The following is a 19,216-nucleotide window of genomic DNA, read 5'->3' as shown; positions in this document are numbered from 1 at the left end:
CTGCCATCTTTGAGGGTGTGGCAGTCAATTAGCATATTCCCTCTTTATTAGATAAGATAGCCTGGTTAGTGCCCTATCACTTTATTTTCCCAGCACCCTAGCAAATACCTCCTTGAGGACTTAGCTACACCTTGTCAGGATAGGTCCACAGTAAGTACTTGATCAATCTATTTATTTCACCCAATGTTAGAAGATTTCCAACTTTTCCCCATGCATAATTTCCACCTATTTCTCTCTCAAAGCCTTTTTAAAAATATATATTTTATTGATTTTTTTACAGAGAGGAAGGGAGAGGGATAGAGAGTTAGAAACATCGATGAGAGAGAAACATTGATCAGCTGCCTCCTGCACACCCCCTACTGGGGATGTGCCCGCAACCAAGGTACATGCCCTTGACTGGAATCGAACCTGAGACCCTTCAGTCCGCAGGCCGATGCTCTATCCACTGAGCCAAACCAGTTAGGGCTCAAAGCCTTTTCAATTAAAAAAGATTTGACAAATTTTAGAGTCTATATTAAAAGAAAAAAATCCTTAAATTGGAAATATATTTTATACATTCACAATATTATTGTCAGAGTGTAATAGCATAAGGACTATCTTTTAAATTGCATTTATACTAGAAAGCCAATATACACTGTTATATAACAAAGCTTCCCCCCCACCCCAATCATATAAGCATTAATAAGCTCAGCCACAGAATGAGGTGAAAGCAAACCATTTAAAAATCAAATATATGTCAGAAAATGAAAGATTTAAGTTTCCTTCTAGTATGGCAAAACACTAATGGTTGTTGATGTTGGGTAATGAGTAAATAAGGGTTCGCTGTATTACTTTAAATTTGTACATCTTTGCACATGTCTATCATTTCTCCTTCATGCTCTACTTTGCCAAAATAAAGTAGGAAAAGTGATTAATTAGCTACATTAGAAGTACCAACCTTGTAAAATAAAATTAGCTAATAAATACCCCAAGCAGAACACCAAGAGAAACAAACTGACTAATGTCAAGTTATAGTGGCATCTACATGGGGCAGCATGGTGGATGGGGTCTTAATCTGGGCCCTTCATGGGACCTGAGACCAGGTGACTGACTTGCAGAGTATGTGACAAGGCTTTTTCAGGCCTCACTTTCTGATATATTTTACTAGCGGCCTAATGCACGGAGCCTCCCTTCCCCGGCTGCTGGCTGCGGCCTTCCTTTGTTTGGAGCCATCCCCTGATGGTCAGCGCATGTCATAGCGAGCAATCGAACTCCCGGTCAGTCGAACTCCCGAGGGGACATTTTGCATATTAGGCTTTTATATAGAGAGAAGATGAAGATGGTTCAGAGCCACATTACTCTTTGTAATCCAATCACTACCTGCATTAGAAGCACCTGTTAAAACGTAAATCAAGGGCCCCGCCCAGTGCAGACCTTTGAAATTGATAATATCACAAAGGATGAGACCTGGGAATTTGGACTCTTAATCCCTTCTCTAGTAATTTTAATGGGTACTAAAGATTGAAACCCCTGAAGATCTCCATAGTTGTCTACCAAGAGAGAATGAGCCACCTGGGGATGACAAAGCTATCTGCAAACCTCTCTCCACACGATAAAGAGTAACTACCTTCATCAACAGGAGGTCAGTGGAAGCTCCCAGCAAGGCCCTCCATTCCCACTCCTATTGCAGTGCCCAACCCACCACCCCTGTCTGCCTGGAAATGACTTGGGCCAATCTCATCAAACCCTTTTATCCCTGTCAGTCACTACAGGAAGTCCATATCTCCTGCAACATCCCCTGGCTCCCAAACCCCAAATCATTCTGTGCACTCCCTGTTCTGACCCAATCTCCAACCCCTCCCCATATTCTGAGACCTGTGGTCCTCTTGGTCTGTCATCAGCAAAATCCCTGCATCTTCAATCTGTACTCTGAATGGTCCCTTCACCTTATTCCAACAACGTCTACTTCCTCCTGAGAAAATGGACTTCACTGCAGACCGCTGCAGTGTTGGCCTTTTTCTCTCCCACAACTCTCATATACTGGCTGGAAGATACAGTGGGATCATCTGTGCTTCTCACTACTATTCTCCACTCCTTCCTCTCATTCATCCCTTAAACCACCCTGCTGTCACTCCTGTCAGACTGTCACCTATGGACCTTCCTTATCATAATCTGCTTTCCTCTTTATCCTTACTGATTTTCTGCCTGCTAGATCTCTCCATTTCTGATAGAGAGGTGTTAAAGTCTCCAATTATAATATTAGATTCATCATCTATTTCTCTTTGTAGTTCTATCAATTTTTGTCTCAGGTATCTTGGCACTCTATTAGGTGCATATGTGTTAAGAAATGCTGTGCCTTCATGGATCATTGACCCTTTGTCTTTATACTAGTGGCCAGGTCACAAATTCGTGCACATTGAAAGGAAATTAATTAGAAGAAATATTTTAATATCGCTATTTGCCCTTTCTCTATAATAGAAGTGTCAACCAACTTCATGATCGACAATGACAGATCGAAACACACATGTGCGATTGGCACCAGCAAGAGCTTTATATGTACTGTGCATGCGCCAGTCAACTTAGCCTTTTATATAGAATAAACTTGGTTAATTAGACCTGCTTTCTGATGTAGCTAAACTTTTTCCAGCCCAGTGAAGCATCCCAACTTCTCTTTCAGGTAATTGTCAGCAACACAGCAGTAAATATCAACACGAAGCAGATTATTATTGTAAATCACGCATGGAGAACAAAGGGTAAAATATTTAACTGCAGCAGTGTTTGACTATTTTCTGCAGTGAGAAAACCTGAAGTCATTTTCAAGATTCACCATTTCTTACTTCTTTTCAGTCAGGTCAAGTTTCTAAATCTCCGTTTTCTGGCTAATGAAAAGAAAATAGGATTCCACCGAGTCTCCTATCGACCTACTCCAGGACTTCTGTGAGGATCAAATGAGATGAGGCATGGGAAAAACGCTTCACAGACATTTGGTTAAAGTGTGAAATGTTTGCATCTGGCTATAAAGCAAGTTGTGTTCCTGGGCTGAAGAAACTGCAAGGAGGCTAGTCGCTAGGGAGAGGAAGCCAGGCGTTGCTACATGCTGTCATTACCCTGAGTCCACAGCCACCATTTCTGGGCTGGGCTGGGCTGTGGGCCACATTTTGCGCCATGGGGTCTCGGCAGTGTCTGCTATGATTTGGTGGGCTGTCACTCCAGGGTGTGGCGGGGCCTGTGTCCCACTTGGGGGAAGCCGAGTGTTGCTTTATGGGCGCCAGTTCCGCAGTGCCGTTCATTGATAAATGGCCTGTGGCTAGGGAGAGGAAGCCGGGCATTGCTACATGATGTCATTACCCTGCGCCCACAGCCACCATTTCTGGGCTGGGCTGGGCTGGACTGTGGGTGCATTTTGCGCCATGGGGTCTTGGCAGCATTGGCTGCGATTTGGTGGGCTGTTGCTCCAGGGTGGGGACGGGGCGTGTGTTCCACTTGGGGGGAGCCAAGTGTTGCTTTGTCAGCACCAGGTCCAAGGTGCCGTTTCTCTGTAAATGGCCAGTGCGTGTCATGGTAGCTCCTGCACTGAGCATCTGCCCCCTGGTGGTCAGTGCACATCATACTGGCCGGTCGGACAGCTGGACACTTAGCATATTAGCATTTTATATACAGAGATATATAGAGATAATGCCCTCTTATTCCTGATCACTTTCTTCACTCAGAACTCTGCCCTGTCTGGAATTAACCCTTTGCACTCGCTTGCTTTTTTCTCGATTCCTTTATTCTAATGCTAACCGTGTCGAGTCACACTCGACATCCGAGTGCAAAAGGTTAATATAGCTACTCTTGCTTTCCTTTAATTAGTATATTTCTCTGTTCCTTTAATATATGTCTTTACGCTTAAAGAAGATTTGTTATAGACAACATATAGATATGTCTTGTTTTGTGATTCATTCTGACAATCTCTGTCTTTTAACTGAAGTGCTTAGGCCATTGATGTTTATGTGATTATAGATAGAGTTGAATTAATATCTACCATATTTATTAACTATTTTGTTTGTTGTCCTTTTCTTTTTCATATTTTTGTCTTCCAGTTTTTCCACCTTTTGTGGTTTCAACTGCACATTTATGTGGTTTCATTTTCTCGCCTTCCTTAGCATAGCAATTATACTTTTTAAAGTGGTTGCAATGGAGAATGGAATCCAAGCCCACTTTCAAACAATACTATACCACTTCACAGGTAATATAAGTCATAAAATATTCCCACTTCCTCTCATCCATCTCTTAAAACATTGCTGTCATTCATTTCACTTATATATAAACACTAGTAGCCCATTGTGCAATATCACGTTCCGCAGGAGCCGGCAGGAACCACAGCGCACCGCAGGGAGGCGTGCGGCTTCCACACAAGGCGGAAGCAAGCTGCCAGCACCCACGGGAACCGGAAGGGAGCCTCACTCCTTCCGCAGGAGGCGGGCCCACCATCTCCCTCCAGGCCTGCGCTCAGCTGCAGAGGCTGCAGGCCGGACCTCCTGTCCCTGCCCGTGTCCACTCCGGCTCCAGGGGGCCGGCCCGAGCCAGGCACAGCGATGAAGCAAGCATTCCGCCAGGCCGCTCACGCTGCCCACTCTCAGTGGCTGCTCCCTCCCCCAGCACTGGGGGACTCCGGCGGGGCTGAGAGGACGGGTACCACCATCTTGTGGCTATGGGCGCCACCATCTTTGTGACAAAGTGATGGTTAATTTGCATATTACCCTTTTACTAGATATGATATATATGCATACACACACACACACACACACACACACACATACATATTTTTAAATTGAACACATTTTCTATTATTATTTTGAGTAAACTGTTATGTGTTAGGTCAATAAGAAAAATGTTTTTATTTTACTTTCATTTGTTCCTTCACCAATGTGCTTCCTTTCTTTATATAGATCTGAATTTCTGTCCTATATCAACTTCCCTCTGAAGAACTTTTTTTAAAAATTATTATTTTAGCCCTAGCCAGTATGGCTCAGTGAATAGAGTTTTGACCTAGGGAATGAAGGGTCCCAAGTTCTATTCCGGTCAAAGGCACATGCCCAGATTGTGGGCTCAATCCCCAGTAGGGGGTGTGCAGGAGACAGCTGATCAATGACTCTCTCTCATCATTCATGTTTTTATCTCTCTCTCCCTTCCTCTCTGAAATCAATAAGAACATTTAAAAAATATACAATACATATGTTTTAATTGATTTTTAGAGAGGAAGGGAGAGGGACAGAGAGACAGAAATATTGATGAAAAACATCATCAATCGGCTGCCTCCTGCACACCCTCTACCAGGGACCAGGGATCAAGCCTGAAGCCCAGGCATATGCCTGACTGAGAATCGAACCAGCGACCTTTTGGTTCATGGATCGATGCTCAACCACTGAGACAAATGGGCTGAATGAGAATTTGTAAGTTCTTTTAAGGCAAGTCTACTGGCAATAAATTCCTTCCATTTTTGTCTGAGAAGTCTTTATTGCTCCTTTACTTTTGAAGGGTAATTTTGCAGGGCACAGAATTCTAGGCTGATAGGCTTGTTTTCCCCGCTCCAGGCTGTAAATAGTTCACTCCACTATGTTAAGTCAGATGTAGTTCTTACCTAGAGGTAAGCTGTTTTCTTCTTTTGGCTTCAATATTTTTTCTCCCTCTGATTTTCTGAAGTTTACCTATGGTATTATTCCTAGGTATCGTGTGTTTGTGGTGTTCTTTTGTGGGGGTTACACTGCCTTACTTGGTGTTCTCTGAGATTCCTGGATCTGTGAGTTGGTGTCTCAGATTAATTTGGAAACATTCTCAATCATTGCTGCTTCACATATTGCTTCTGGGTTTTTCCCTCTGGTATTCCCATCACACATGTGACACACACTGTAGTTGTTCCACCGTTCTTGGACATGCTACTGTCTTTCTGCTTTTCAGTTTGGGACATTTCTATTGTCGTATTCTCAAGCTCAGAGATTCCTCCCTCAGCCATGCCGAGTTGACTACTGAGCCCATCAAAGGCATTTTTCTTTTCTCATACAGTGTTTTTAAAATGTTTCCAATTTTGTTTTTATTCTTTCCCAGATTTCCCATCTCTGCTTACATTATCCATCTGTTCTTGCATGTTATGTACTCTTTCCCTAAAGTCCTTAGCATATTAATCATAGTTTTTAAAAATTACTGGTCTGCCTGCCGTCATGGCTCAGTGGTTGAGCATCAACTATGAACTAGGAGGTGACAGTTTGATTCCTGGTCAGGGCACATGCCCAGGTTGTGGGCTCGATCCCCAGTGTGGGGCATGCAGGAGGCAGCCAATCAATGATTCTCTTATCATTGGTGTTTCTATCTCTCTCTTCCTCTCCCTTCCTCTCTGAGATCAATAGAAATATATATTTTAAAATAAAAGTCTGATAATTCCAACTTCCCTGACATATCTGACTCTGGTTTTGATGCTTGTTCAGTCTTTTCAAACTGTATTATTTTTTTGCCTTTCAATGTGCCTGCTGTTTGGTTGAAGGCAGGCATGATATACTAGTTCAAAAGAACTGCAGTGAAGAGGCCTTTAGTTATTTAGGGCAAGGGGAGCATTATATACTCTATGATTAGGTCTTAGTCTTTTGGTGAGACTATGCCCCTGGACTGTGAACTTCACCAGTGCTTCTCAATTTTTGTTTGTTGGTTGGTTTGTTTTTCCTCTTCTTAGGTGGGCCAGGATGGCTAGAAAGAGGTGGAGTTAGGCATTTCCCCGTCCCTAGGTAGGTTAGGCTCTGGTAACACAGTTTCTCCTGAGGGGAGGCCTCAGTAAGAACAGGATGCTCTGACATATTTCAAAATCATTACTTTCCCCCTCCCCCTGCCAGGAGCACAAGGGCATTTTCCCCCAACATTCACTGAGGGCCTCGTAGAGCTCCTGGAGGTAAAACTCACAACAGTGTGGGCCCCCTTTTGATTGGGCTCCTCTGGCGTTTTTAACTCCCAGACTGTCCACACTCAGCCGCCAGCAGTTTGTCAATTACAGTCCAGGTTTCCTACCCCAGGCTTCTGCTCCAGCACATTGTGATCTGGGCATCCGCCTGTCTCTCCCAATTCGGGGGAGTGGGGACAGTAGTTTTCCTTTGACCTCAACTGATGGATCTACCAAGAGTTGATTTTTGTTGTTGTTAATCCTCACCTGAGGGTATTTTTTTTCCACCCATGTTTTTAGAGAGAGTGGAAAGGAAGGAGCGAAGGAGGGGAGAAAGAGAGCGAGCAAGCGAGCGAGCGAGAAACATAGCTGTGAGAGAGACACATTGGTGGTTGCCGCCCACAGGCACTCCAACCTGCAATCCAGGTACGTGCCCTTGATCAGGAATCGAACCCGTGACCCTTGGATGCACAGGCCAATGCTCTAACCACTGAGAACACTGGCCAGGGCAAGTGTTGGTTGATTTTTCAGTTTGTTCAGCTTTTTACTCATGATGATGAAAGGGCAACTTCTAAGCTCCTTACATGCTAAGGACTTTAAGGATAGAGTACGTACATAACATTCTTTATGATAAGAAGTTAGCCATTAATCATATGGTTGTTTCCCTATATGTAAGGAGTAAATTTTCTCTTGTTGCTTTTAAGTTTTTATCTTTGTTTGTCAATAGTTTTACTCTGATGTATCTAGGTTTGTGTTTATCCTACTCGGGAGTTCATTGAGTTTCTTGGATCTGTATATTAATGTTTGTGTTATGCCCTGAATAATATACCCCAAAGATGTCCACAATCCTCAGAACCTATTAGTAGTGTAAATTATCTTACTTACACGGGAAAAGGGACATTGCAGATGTGAATAAAGATCTGGAGATGGGGCGCTTATCCTGCCTTATCCAGATCACTGGGGTCCTCATACAGAGAGGCAGGAGATGAAGTCATAGAGTAGATGTGACAACAGCAGTAGAGGCTGGAGTCATGTGAGGAGGAGTCCCTGAGCCAATGAATGCTGGTGGCCTGTAGAAGCTGGAAAAGGCAAGTAAACCGATTTTCCTCTAGAACCCGCTAAAGAAATACAGCTCTGCCAACACCTTGGTTTTAGGACTTCTGATCTCCAGAACTGTAAGATAATAATTCTGTGAGGTTTTAAACTATTAGTTTGTGGTAACTTATTACTGCAGCAACAGGAAACTAATACAATGTTTCTCATCATACTTGGAAATTTTTAGACATTATTTCAAGTTATTTTTTTCTGCCTCATTCCTTCACTACTCTTCTTCTGGGACTCCCAAATGTTAGTTCATTCGATGTCCCACTGATTTTTGAGGCTGTTAATTTATCTTCAACCTTTGTTCTGTTCTTCATATTGAATTTCTACTGATATTTTCATGTTTCTCGATCCTTGCTTCTGCCATCTCAAACCTGCTAATGAGCTCCTCTAAAGAATTTTCATCCCACTGCCAGTTTGTTTGACTACCTCCACCTCAGGTATTTACTCCAGGATGCTTCCAAGATTCCCAAACCTGATTCGGACCCTGAAGATCTTGTGCTCTGGTAATTCCCCAAGTGTTCTTCTAACAAAGCAACCTCTCCCCTGGGTTTACTTGTCTGTCTCCCTCTCACTGCCTTCTATGTGGTATAGTGTCGAGAAACATTTGTTGGATAAATAAATTAATGACTCTAGTTACAGAGCATACAGGGAAAGGTGACTGATTTTGATGAGAGACTGGGGAAATTCTCACAAAGGGTGTAGCAATTAAGCTGGGACAGCACTGCTTGAAATCTGTAAAGCTCCTCAATGCTCCCTGGATGAGGCCCACACTGACCTTCAAGATTGGGTCTCAGGTTCTCTCCTACTCTCTGCTGGAGTCATCAACTAACACTCACCAGCCCTCTGAGATTCCTACCTTTATCTCGCTTCCTGTTGTTTGCAAACATTCTCTCTGTAGGAAAATGCACCCAACCATCTTCCCCCAAAGCCTCAGACACTGGGAACACCTTGCCAGCTCCTCATCTGCACCTTTAACTTGTGGTCAGTTTGACACAGGACCTGACGCTAAAGGTCAAAGTTCCAGAAGGAGCTCTTCTTCTGAGGTTGGCTCTTCAGTTCTCAAACTCCTTGCCTTCTCCTGAACCAACACTAGGCTACAAGGCAGCAGGAGTTGATGCCCACTTCCCAGCCACATACCCAAAAGATACACTTGTGGTTTGGGGGTTTCGTTTCATTTTCATTTTGTCAATGACTTTATATTCTTGCTGAAACATAATATACTTCAATTTGTCCAGTTTAATCTTTCTCCTCCGAAGTCATTCCAACTCAAAACCACTGCAACTCACCACTCAAATTGCAATATTTGTCAGTTTCAAAACATTTTATGTTCCTTTATTGCATAACCCCATGTTTCTTATTACCAGAAATTTCAACATATGATTTGTCACCTATAGGTTATAATGGGGTTAAACATGTTAACTCAGAACAGTTCAAAACTAACTATGAACATGGTAAATAAACATGGACTCAGATTGGTGGAGATAAGAATGCCCCCATCCTTTGTCTACAGCACTTGTGTGGGTGTACCTGGCTCTGCAGCATAGCTTGATTAGAATTTGGAAAAGCTCACTAGGTCAAAAGCTCATTCTAGTAACAATCGATTACATATCTCAAAGTTTGTGCCCAAACACCTCAAAAAACAAACAAACAAACAAAAAAACCAGCTTCCAGCTTTTGCAGGTGGATGAATGTGTGGCAAGGAAAGCACAGAGTTCAGACAATTTTCAAGTCTTCCTCAGCTTTTAGTTTCCATCAGGCCCTCTCACATTTCTTCTGTATGTGCACCTAGGGATCTGTGGGAGTTTATCAAGCCTGTCTACAGCTGTCTCACTACAGGACCTCTGAAATTTCCAGCTAGTCCACCCGTCCACTAATTGCCCAATTAGGGCCACAGCCTCAAACTAGCAAAGCTGTTAGACTTCAGCACTCACTTGCCACCAATGTTGCTGCCCTTACTGACAAAGTTTCTGGCATGATGCTGTTTTCTGTTCCAAATACTTGGCCTCCTCCAACAGTGAGATTGCTGGTCTTCACAACTTGCCCTGCCTTGGTTAAACTACTGCAGTGACCGGTCGGCGTGGCTCAGTGGTTGAGCATCGTCTTATTTACCAGGAAGTCACAGGTTCGATTACTGGTCAGGGCGCATGTAGGGGGTGTACAGGATTGATGTTTCTCTTTCACTGATGTTTCTCTCTCTCCCTCTCCCTTCCTCTCTCTGAAATCAATAAAAAACATTTTTTAAAAATCTACATTTAAGAAAAAACACACAAAAACAAAACTACTGCATTGATTGATGAACTAGGATTATGGGATGGAAGCCATCACCCCAGATAATAATACTATATTCTCACTGGTCTTACCTAATGTTCAGTGTTTTTTCATAAAAAAAAATGTTTCCCAATTTGTTGTATGTCTTTGGTCGATTTCCAGACCTCTGATATGACTGTTTTTGACAATTTTATCCTGCTTTATAGTTGTTGTTTTTTTGAGATTTGCCAATTTCCTCACTCTGCCATACCAGAAGTCTTCTCCCCTATCGCAAGGACTTTTAAGTAGAATTTTTTCTACTCCTAGAAACAAATATTCTGACAATAGTACAAACCTAATCAAAGAGAAATGTGTCTCTCAAATATTCCTATTTAAATGTCTTCTCTGTGCCAAATTAAATTAAAAACATTGAGAGAGTGCATGGGTTTGGATTGACGGCAGGCCTGGGTCTCTCATATGCCCCACGCCAGAGCAAGCTGCGGCCGTGAACCATTGCCCAGCCTCTGCCCCTAGGCTGCAGGCACTGAAGCAGGTTGCACAGGGGAAAAAATGTTGAGAGGAAAAAAAGCAATTATCCTTCATTTAATGTTAGGGGTGGAAATACTAATCACTGCAAAACTTTCTTCTTGTTGTATAAATTCACATTTCCTAACTGAACCCTTGGCCTAGTGTCAGCTGCTACAGATGTCCAACCACACCTTCCCTCTGGCATAATTATTTCTTACAATTCAGTGGGTTTTCCTCACTAACTAATATCACTTTAAATTTAAGTCTGTCTTGCTTTTTCACTAAGATCAAGTTGCCAGCTACCATTTTTCTATTAGAATATAAATGAGAGGTGTGAATAATAATTTCAACTGTTTATCAATACAGTAAACTGTGTTTGGAACCAGGCAGACCTTGGTTTGAATGCCAATAACCAGGCTAAGTGAGTGTCTTTGGATAAGCTATTTAATATTTCAACCAGTTTCCTCACCTGCAAAATATATCTAATATCTGCCTTACACAGTTGCAGTAAGGATTAGATAAGTATATGTATGTTAAGAAGCCCAGATAAATTACAGCAATTATCACAACAATTGCTGGGTTTTCTATCTAGAAAGATGGCAGGTAATGTCAGAAAGAGTAAAGAGAAGAAACAAAGAAAAGGAATATATCAATCTCATTCCTTGCTGTGCCTAGAACTAATGGATGACCAAATTAGTTTAAATTTCCTTCTCTCTCCCTATGTACCAATGAACAATGAAGTGACCTTCTCTTTTTTATCCCCCTTTTCATTAATTGATTTGTTTCTACACAGTGCAATCTTCTATCACAAGACTGAGGAGGAAACCCAGAATTGTCTGGTGCCCTCTGCCAGAACTTCCAGAAAACTGTTGCACTTGATCCATCAACATGTGGTCTCTCCATGTTCTAAGAAGCAGTGCTTCATTGATGTTTCGGTACTGAGCACAAAGCGGGTGTGTAGTAATGTTGCTGAACAAACGAACAAACAAGCAGCACATAAGAAATGAGCACGCTGAACACTGGCTCCCTCACAGTAGGCCTATCTCCTGGTTTTCAGGAACTGGGACTTCAGCGCCCCACTGCTATTCCACAGAGTCAGCGGCCTGCAAAAACTACGACTCTTTTGTGCAAGAGGCTGGACTGGACCCTTCGCAGGTACACACACAGGTATGTACGAACCACTGTTTTGTTGTCATAAATCTCCAGGCTAACATGAGAGAAAAAGCTCATCCTCTATAAAGACCTGGCATTTGACAGGAAAAGGCAATGTGCTGCGTTTAGGTGCTTTTTATACATTACAGAGCGCCGTGAGATCTAACGTCACAACCCTTCACTCCTTTAAATGCAGTAGAAAGAAATTTATAACAACACCAAACTAAAAGTACATTTTTATTTCTAATATAATTAATTTTTGTTTTGAAACAAAAAATACATGACAACTAAAAAAAAATATTACTACACAGATTCTAAAAATAAAAAAAAAACTAAAAAAAAGTTAATTTTGCCCTGACTGGTTTGGCTCAGTGGATAGAGCGCCGGCCTGCGGATTGGGGGGTCCTGGATTCAATTTGGTCAAGGGCATGTACCTTGGTTGCAGGCACATCCCCAGTGTGGGGGGGGGGGGGGTGCGGGAGGCAGCTGATCGATGTTTCTCAATAATGTTTCTAACTCTCTCTCCCTTCCCTTCCTCTCTGTAGAAAATCAATAAAATATATATTTTTTTTAAAGTTAATTTTTAGCCTGTTATCATATATGGCTGTTGTGGAAAATAATATTAACAGCAATTACTAACTTTTTTAGTGTTTGCAATGTGCCAAGACTCTGGGCTATAAATAAACTTCATACCCATGATCTCATTTCATCCTCATGGCAATCCTAGGAGGTAGGTATGATAGTTATTTCCATTTGCTAAATGAAAAAACACCTTAAGTCGCATAGCTAGCAAATGGCAAAAAAAAAAAAAAAAAAAAAAAAAAAAAAAAAGGCCTGGCTAATGTGGCTCAATGGTTGAGCGTTAACCTATGAACCAGGAGGTCACAGTTCGATCTGGTCAGGGCACATGCCTGGGTTGCGGGCTCAATCCCCAGTGTGGGGACTGCAGAAGGCAACCAATCAATGATATTCTCTCTCTCTCTCTCTCTCAAATCAATAAAAAAAAAATTGTTTTAACAGCAAGAGAGATCTGAACCAGGTATTTAGACTCTAAAGCCCACTTTTTACTCTTAAGTGCATCAAATAGGGGGTCATGTAAAAAAGATCCTTAGTCGAAGCCTTAAAGAGGAAGGATTCTAATACTGTCTAGATCAGTGATGGGCAACCTTTTGAGCCTGGTGTGTCAAACTTCACCAAAAAACTGAGCATAACTAGGGTAGTGTGTCACTTTGAGGAAAAAACTAACTCCAAGACTCTAGTCGCAAATGTTTCATCCTTAGGAGCAGCAAATGTTTCATCCTCGGCATGCGGCCGCGTGTCATCAGAAATGGCTACGCGTGTCAGTGCTGACACGCGTGTCATAGGTTCGCCATCACTGGTCTAGGTGGTAAATAGATCCCTAAATTCAGTCTGATCACCCAAACAGAATGCAAAGGCTTTTATGAGATAACTGACTGTAAATAAGCTCATTGCTTAACAGGAACTCGGTACAATTTCCTTGAGCTACTTTATCTAATATGTTAAGCCAATCTGGATTATACTACTACTAGAGGCCTGGTGCACAAAATTCGTGCACGGGGGGGGGGGGGAGTGTCCCTCAACCCAGCCTGCACCCTTTCCAATCTGGGGCCCCTCGAGGGATGTCCAACTGGTGGGATCGGGCCTAAACAGGCAGTCGGACATCCCTCTCATAATCCAGGACTGCTGGCTCCCAACTGCTCCCCTGCCTGCCTTCCTGATTGCCCCTAACCGCTTCTGCCTGCCAACCTGATCACCCCCTAACCACTCCACTGCCAGCCTGATTGATGCCTAACTGCTCCCCTGCCAGCCTGTTTGCCCCTAACTGCCCTCCCCTGCAGGCCTGGGTCCCCCCCCAACTGCCCTCCCCTGCAGGCCCAGTCACCCCCAACTTCCTTCCTCTGCCAACCTGGTCACCCCTAACTGCCCTCCATCTTGTGGTGGCCATCTTGTGTCCACATGGGGGCAGGATCTTTGACCACATTGGGGCAGACATCTTGTATGTTGGAGTGATGGTCAATCTGCATATTACTCTTTTATTAGATAGGATAGAGGCCTGGTGCATAGGTGGGGGCCAGCGGGTTTGCCCTGAAGGGTGTCCCGGAATAGGGTGGGGATTCCCTTGGGGCGTGGGGCGGCCTGGGCGAGGGGCCTGTGGTGGTTTGCAGGCCGGCCATGCTCCCCAGCGACCCAAGCGGAGGCCCTGGTATCTGGGATTTATTTATCTCCTACAATTGAAACTTTGTAGCCTGGAGTGGAGGCCTAGGCCGACCAGGGCTGCGGAAACTTGGCTTCCTCCATCACCGGGGGCAACCCTAGCCTCCTGCTCTCTCCAGCTCCGTGGCTGCTGCCATTTTTGTTGGGATTTATTTATCTTCTATCATTGAAACTTTGTAGCATTGAGTGGAGGCCTAGGCCTACAAGGGCAGGCGGAAAGCTTGGTTTCCTCCATTGCCGGGGAAACCCAAGCCTCCCTCCTGCTCTCTCCATGGCTGCAGCCATCGTGGTTGGGTTTATTTGCATATTTGCTCCTGATTGGCTGGTGGGCGTGGCTTGTGGGTGTAATGGAGGTATGGTCAATTTGCATATTACTCTTTTATTAGATAGGATATGCATAGAGAATTTTGAAATAATAGTTCACTAATATACCAGTAATTTCCAATTTAGCAACAGCTAAGCCCTACTCACATAAACCTAAAAAAATTTACATTTCCATTCAAAACTTAATGTCCTTACTGAATAAAATAGGAGCTAACTGCAGCAAGAACCTCAAACTATCATAAGCAATGTTCAATTAATTCCGCGGCCATCAGCATGCCTCTTCCTCCAATTAGCCAAGTCTTGGGCTACTGTGAATTTAAGAAGATGCAGAAGGTAGAATCGAAAGGAATTTGTTGAACTTCTTACATTGGTGGGTGGCAAGAAGCTTCCAAGCTAAATTTACAGGACATTCAATCTCAATTTTCATTCCCATGCTTATGGCCTTCCAGAACAGGTTAATGGAGAGTTCACTTCCCCGTTAAAATCATAACATTACCAACCAAAGAAAGGCCTCGTATGTTATAACTGGGTGGGTGTGAGAAATGACATCATTAACATGAAAGAGGACAAGTCCTCAAAGGGTTAACTACCAGAGACAAAACTTTTGACTGGAATTCAGCAGGATCTGGAACCACAGATAACACTTCTTTAAATCAGCGTAGGTATAAGAAATTATGGGCTAGATCTAACCACTGGAGGGCATCCTAGCCATGCACAACTGCAAGGCGCTCACTTGAAACTCATCTCCAGGATAGTCCCCAGGCTGTGTGTTCTGCAGTCCAACACTTTCCTGCACTGTAAATAAACTTTAAAAAGTAACTTTTCCCTTTTGCCAAAGGGAAAGAGGTCTTTTTTCTCCCTCCTTTTTCTTAAAGCATTTCCTTGAAAAATCCAGTATTTTTAACTCCTTCCTGTTCCTTTGGTATGTCTGCAAATCTTTTAAAAGGCTAAATAAACTAGCTCTAGCACGGCCAGTGTAGCTCAGAGGTTGAACATCGACCTAGGAATCAGGAGGTCACGGTTCGATTCCCAGTCAGGGCACACGCCTGGGTTGTGGGCTCCATCCCTGGTGTGGGGTGTGGACAAGGCAGCCCATCAATTATTCTCTCATTATTGATGTTTCTCTCTCTCTCCCCCTCTCCCTTCCTCTCTGAAATCAATAAAAAATATATTTATTAAATAAGTAAGGCCCTGGCTGGTGTGGCTCAGTGGATAGAGTGTCGGACTGAAGGGTCCCAGGTTCGATTCTGGTTAAGGGCACATGCCTGGGTTGTGGGCTCAGTCCAACGTGCAGGAGGCAGCCGATCAATGATTCCCGCTCATCATTGATGTTTCTATCTCTCTCTCCCTCTCTCTTCCTCTCTGAAATCAAAATATATTAAAAATAAATAAGTAAACAAACTAGCTCCAGCCACAGATACTACCCAGAAACTTTTTTCTGAAGGGCCTAGAAGCCATCTCTTTTCAATGTAAACATCAAGGAAGAAACTCAGTCACCCTGGGAGGTTACATGACTACATGCTCATAGAGATTAGAGATTTTCTATTTTTCCTTCAGATAAAGGTAATTAACTAGCACAGATGACCACCCCAATTACCAGGTGAATTTAGGGTGAACTATAAAAGCACACATAGTAGATGGTGCCATCAAGTCTTCTTACAAAAGGAATCTGGAGACTTTGTGTGTAATGTTTTAAATGATGGGATTTCTTTGTTTTTGTAATTCTGGGTTCATGTTTATTCAATAGTAGGACTATTTTCTTCCTTTCTACATTTCTAGAAACAATTTTCTAGGTTGGCAGATTTTATTTTTAACTTTTCCCCCACATAAATGTGAAGAACAGTCTACACTTCTTAGTGGGCCGCCTCACTGCGGCTTTCTTGCCCTCAATATCAGGAAAAAATATCCCTCCGACCAAAGCTCTTTAGAGACTTAGCCCATTCTTGCTGTCTGTGTTAGATCCTTCTTTATCATTGCCTCTGTGACACCTCTACTCAAGGACATTTTATTCAATACTGAACTCATGCTCTTTCCCCAGTTTCCCATTCCAGATGCACAAGCCAGAAAAGGAAGACTTAGCCCTGACACCTCCCTCACCCTTTTCACCCCAGAGTGAACCTATACCAAGCCCCACTAAGCATGCCTCCTTAAAGAGCCCTCACACTGATCAACTTCTGCCTCCACCGAGGAGCCAGAGTGATCTCTGATACACACAGACCTGCTGGTGCTACTCCAGTGACTGGAACTCTCCGATGGCGTCTGCCATTCTTAAGATGAGACCCAACTCTTTCGCATGATGAGCGCTGTAGTCTGACTCTTGCTTACCTCTCCAACTTCATCTCCCTGACTCCTCCCACCCTCGGTCCTGCAGCCCCCACGGGGAGCGTAAGTTCCATAAGGATAGAGACCCTGCCTATTTGCTGATGCTGTATCCCTAGGACAGTGCCTACCACATAGCAGATGCTAAACAAAGATGTCTAAGAACAATGTTGATAAAACAATTGTAGCATCTGACATGGAAGGCAAATAAAACATTAACTAAATTATCCATGGTGAAAGGAAATTATGCATGTTTGTATCCTAGGTGGCTAACACAGGGCTTGGACCATAGTGGGGCTAAAACTATGTTTGTTAAATCGTTTTGCAAACCAGAGACGAATATAATGAAATACAACAATGGCACTCTGTGTCTATCGGCTGTGCAGTGCAAATTACCAATGCCGATTAAGTCTCACATTTGGGTATTTCTCTCTCCTCTAACCCCCATTTCCCATCCTGTGGACAGCCAGAGGTCTAACCACGTTTGGAGGAGGAGGCTGGACTCCGAGACAGAGCAGGGCTGTGTGCGCTTTCATAACGCCTCCTTTGTACAGTCGTTAGGGCTCCATACATGTCAGTCCACTGCTCGTCCGGAAGGCTCACAGGGGCCAGACACTAGCCGAGTACCCGCCGTGCGCACCCTCACTTGCGCCCGACCCCCTGGTGAGCCGGCGTATTCCCTCCAAGGTGACGGCCGAGGACGCGGGCGGCGAGGGGGCAGGTGGCACAGCCAGAAAGCGTCCGAGGAAGGAGGATCTGAGTGCGGCATCCGAACCCGCCATTGCCAGGGGTGCGGGCTCGCACTCCGTCCCACCTCCTCGCTAACCCTGCGAGGCACCTGGCCACAGGGCCACCCGCGTCCGGGGCCGGCCCGGGCCGCCGCCTGCACACGCCAGTGCGGGGAGGACGGCGCGAGCCGGGCCGCCGCCTCAATACGCGCGTTTCCAGCCGCGCAACCCGAACACGACGGAGCCGCAGGCGCCCCGGAGAGGACGCCGAGCCGGCGCCCCGAGACCGCGCCCGCTCGCTCGGCACCCTCGCTCCGCCTCGCGCCCGGGAAGGGAACGCAGAGCCCGGAGACGCCCGCGCGCCGAGCCTCTGGGCGGGACTCGGGCGCCTGCCCCGGGGGCTCCTTCCCGCCGGCCCCTACCTGGGAGCCGCAGAGACCATGGGTCAACCAACCGCGTCCTCCGCCTCGGAAGTGACGTCAACGCCCTCCGCCAAGCTCCATCCAATGACAGCCTTCAGGCTGCGCAAGCGCGTTGGCCGTGCTGCCCTCCGGGCGCACGTAGGCCGCGCCGGACGCAGGTGTCTGCAGGGCCTCTTCCTCCCTGAGTGTCTCCCCTCTATCTTCCGGAGGGGAATTGGGAAGGTCTAGTTTTGGGCTCCCCAAATTTGGGGCAGAGGGGGGACAAATTTGGACATGTGTGCTACACTTACCAAGACTTATTAGAAAACTATAGTAATTAAAATATTATGACATTGACGCAAAGATAAACCAAAAAAATCAATGATGTAAAAAATAATTCAACAAGTAAATATGAAGACCTGATTGGGTTTATTAAGTGATTCATGATTGGGGAAGCATCCCACCCAGTTAACAGGAGCTCCAAAGGACTACAGAAAGGGAAAGTTTTTAGTTTTGTTTTAAAATCTTTTTTTCTATTTTTCAATGCCCATTGGCATACATTATTATATTAGTTTCAGATATACACCCCAGTGATTAGACATTACATAATCTACTAAGTGATCACCCCAGTAAATCTCACACCATCTGACACCATACACAGTTGTTAGGATGTTATTGGCCATAATCCATATGCTGTACTTTACAGCCCCATGACTCTAGTCACAAAAGTACCAATTTGTACTTCTTAATCCCTTCACCTTTTTCACCCATCTAGCAACCCTCAAAGTGTTCTCTGTATCTATGATTCTGCCTCTGTTTTGCTTGTTCATTTTTTTTAATCCTCACCTGAGGATATTTTTCCATTGATCTTAGAGAGAGGGAAAGACAGAGAGAAATACTGATGTGAGAGAAACTCATAAACTGGTTGCCTCCTGCACAAGCTCCCACCAAGGCCAGGCAGAGGAGGAGCTGAGATACGTGCCCATGACCAGAATCAAACCAGGGACCTTGAGTCTGCAGGCCAATGCTCTATCCACTGAGCCAAACCGGCCAGGGTTGCTTGTTCATTTAATTTCCTTTTTAGATTCAATTGTTGGTATATGTGTACTTATTGCCATGTTATTATTCATATTTTCTTTTTTGTTGTTCATTCTCACCTGAGGATATTTCTGCCCCTAACACAGGAGCCCACCTTATACAGCACGACTTACGTTAGCGGGACTCCAGTGCTCACCGAGTCCGCCCTTTGAGTGTGTCTGCTTATGGAAGTGGTTGGGTGGTGGTGCTTCAAG

General features: G+C 44.4%; 1 protein-coding gene across 1 annotated transcript in view; it reads right to left on the bottom strand.

Annotated features, from left to right (window-relative positions):
* The window catches only part of DHRS7B (dehydrogenase/reductase 7B), a 61,483-nt gene extending 43,486 nt beyond the window's left edge, over positions 1-17,997 (bottom strand). Inside the window, exon 1 of the mRNA XM_079797395.1 lies at positions 17,946-17,997. Coding sequence (XP_079653521.1) covers positions 17,946-17,965 — 20 coding nt within the window. The 5' untranslated portion in view covers positions 17,966-17,997. The remainder of the gene's footprint in view (positions 1-17,945) is intronic.
* Positions 17,998-19,216: the final 1,219 nt, after the last annotated feature.

Source organism: Cnephaeus nilssonii, assembly GCF_951640355.1.
Source record: "Cnephaeus nilssonii genome assembly, chromosome: 19".
Classification (NCBI taxonomy): domain Eukaryota; kingdom Metazoa; phylum Chordata; class Mammalia; order Chiroptera; family Vespertilionidae; genus Cnephaeus; species Cnephaeus nilssonii.
Note: the sequence above shows the minus strand (reverse complement) of the source record. Positions and strands in the feature narration are given on the sequence as shown.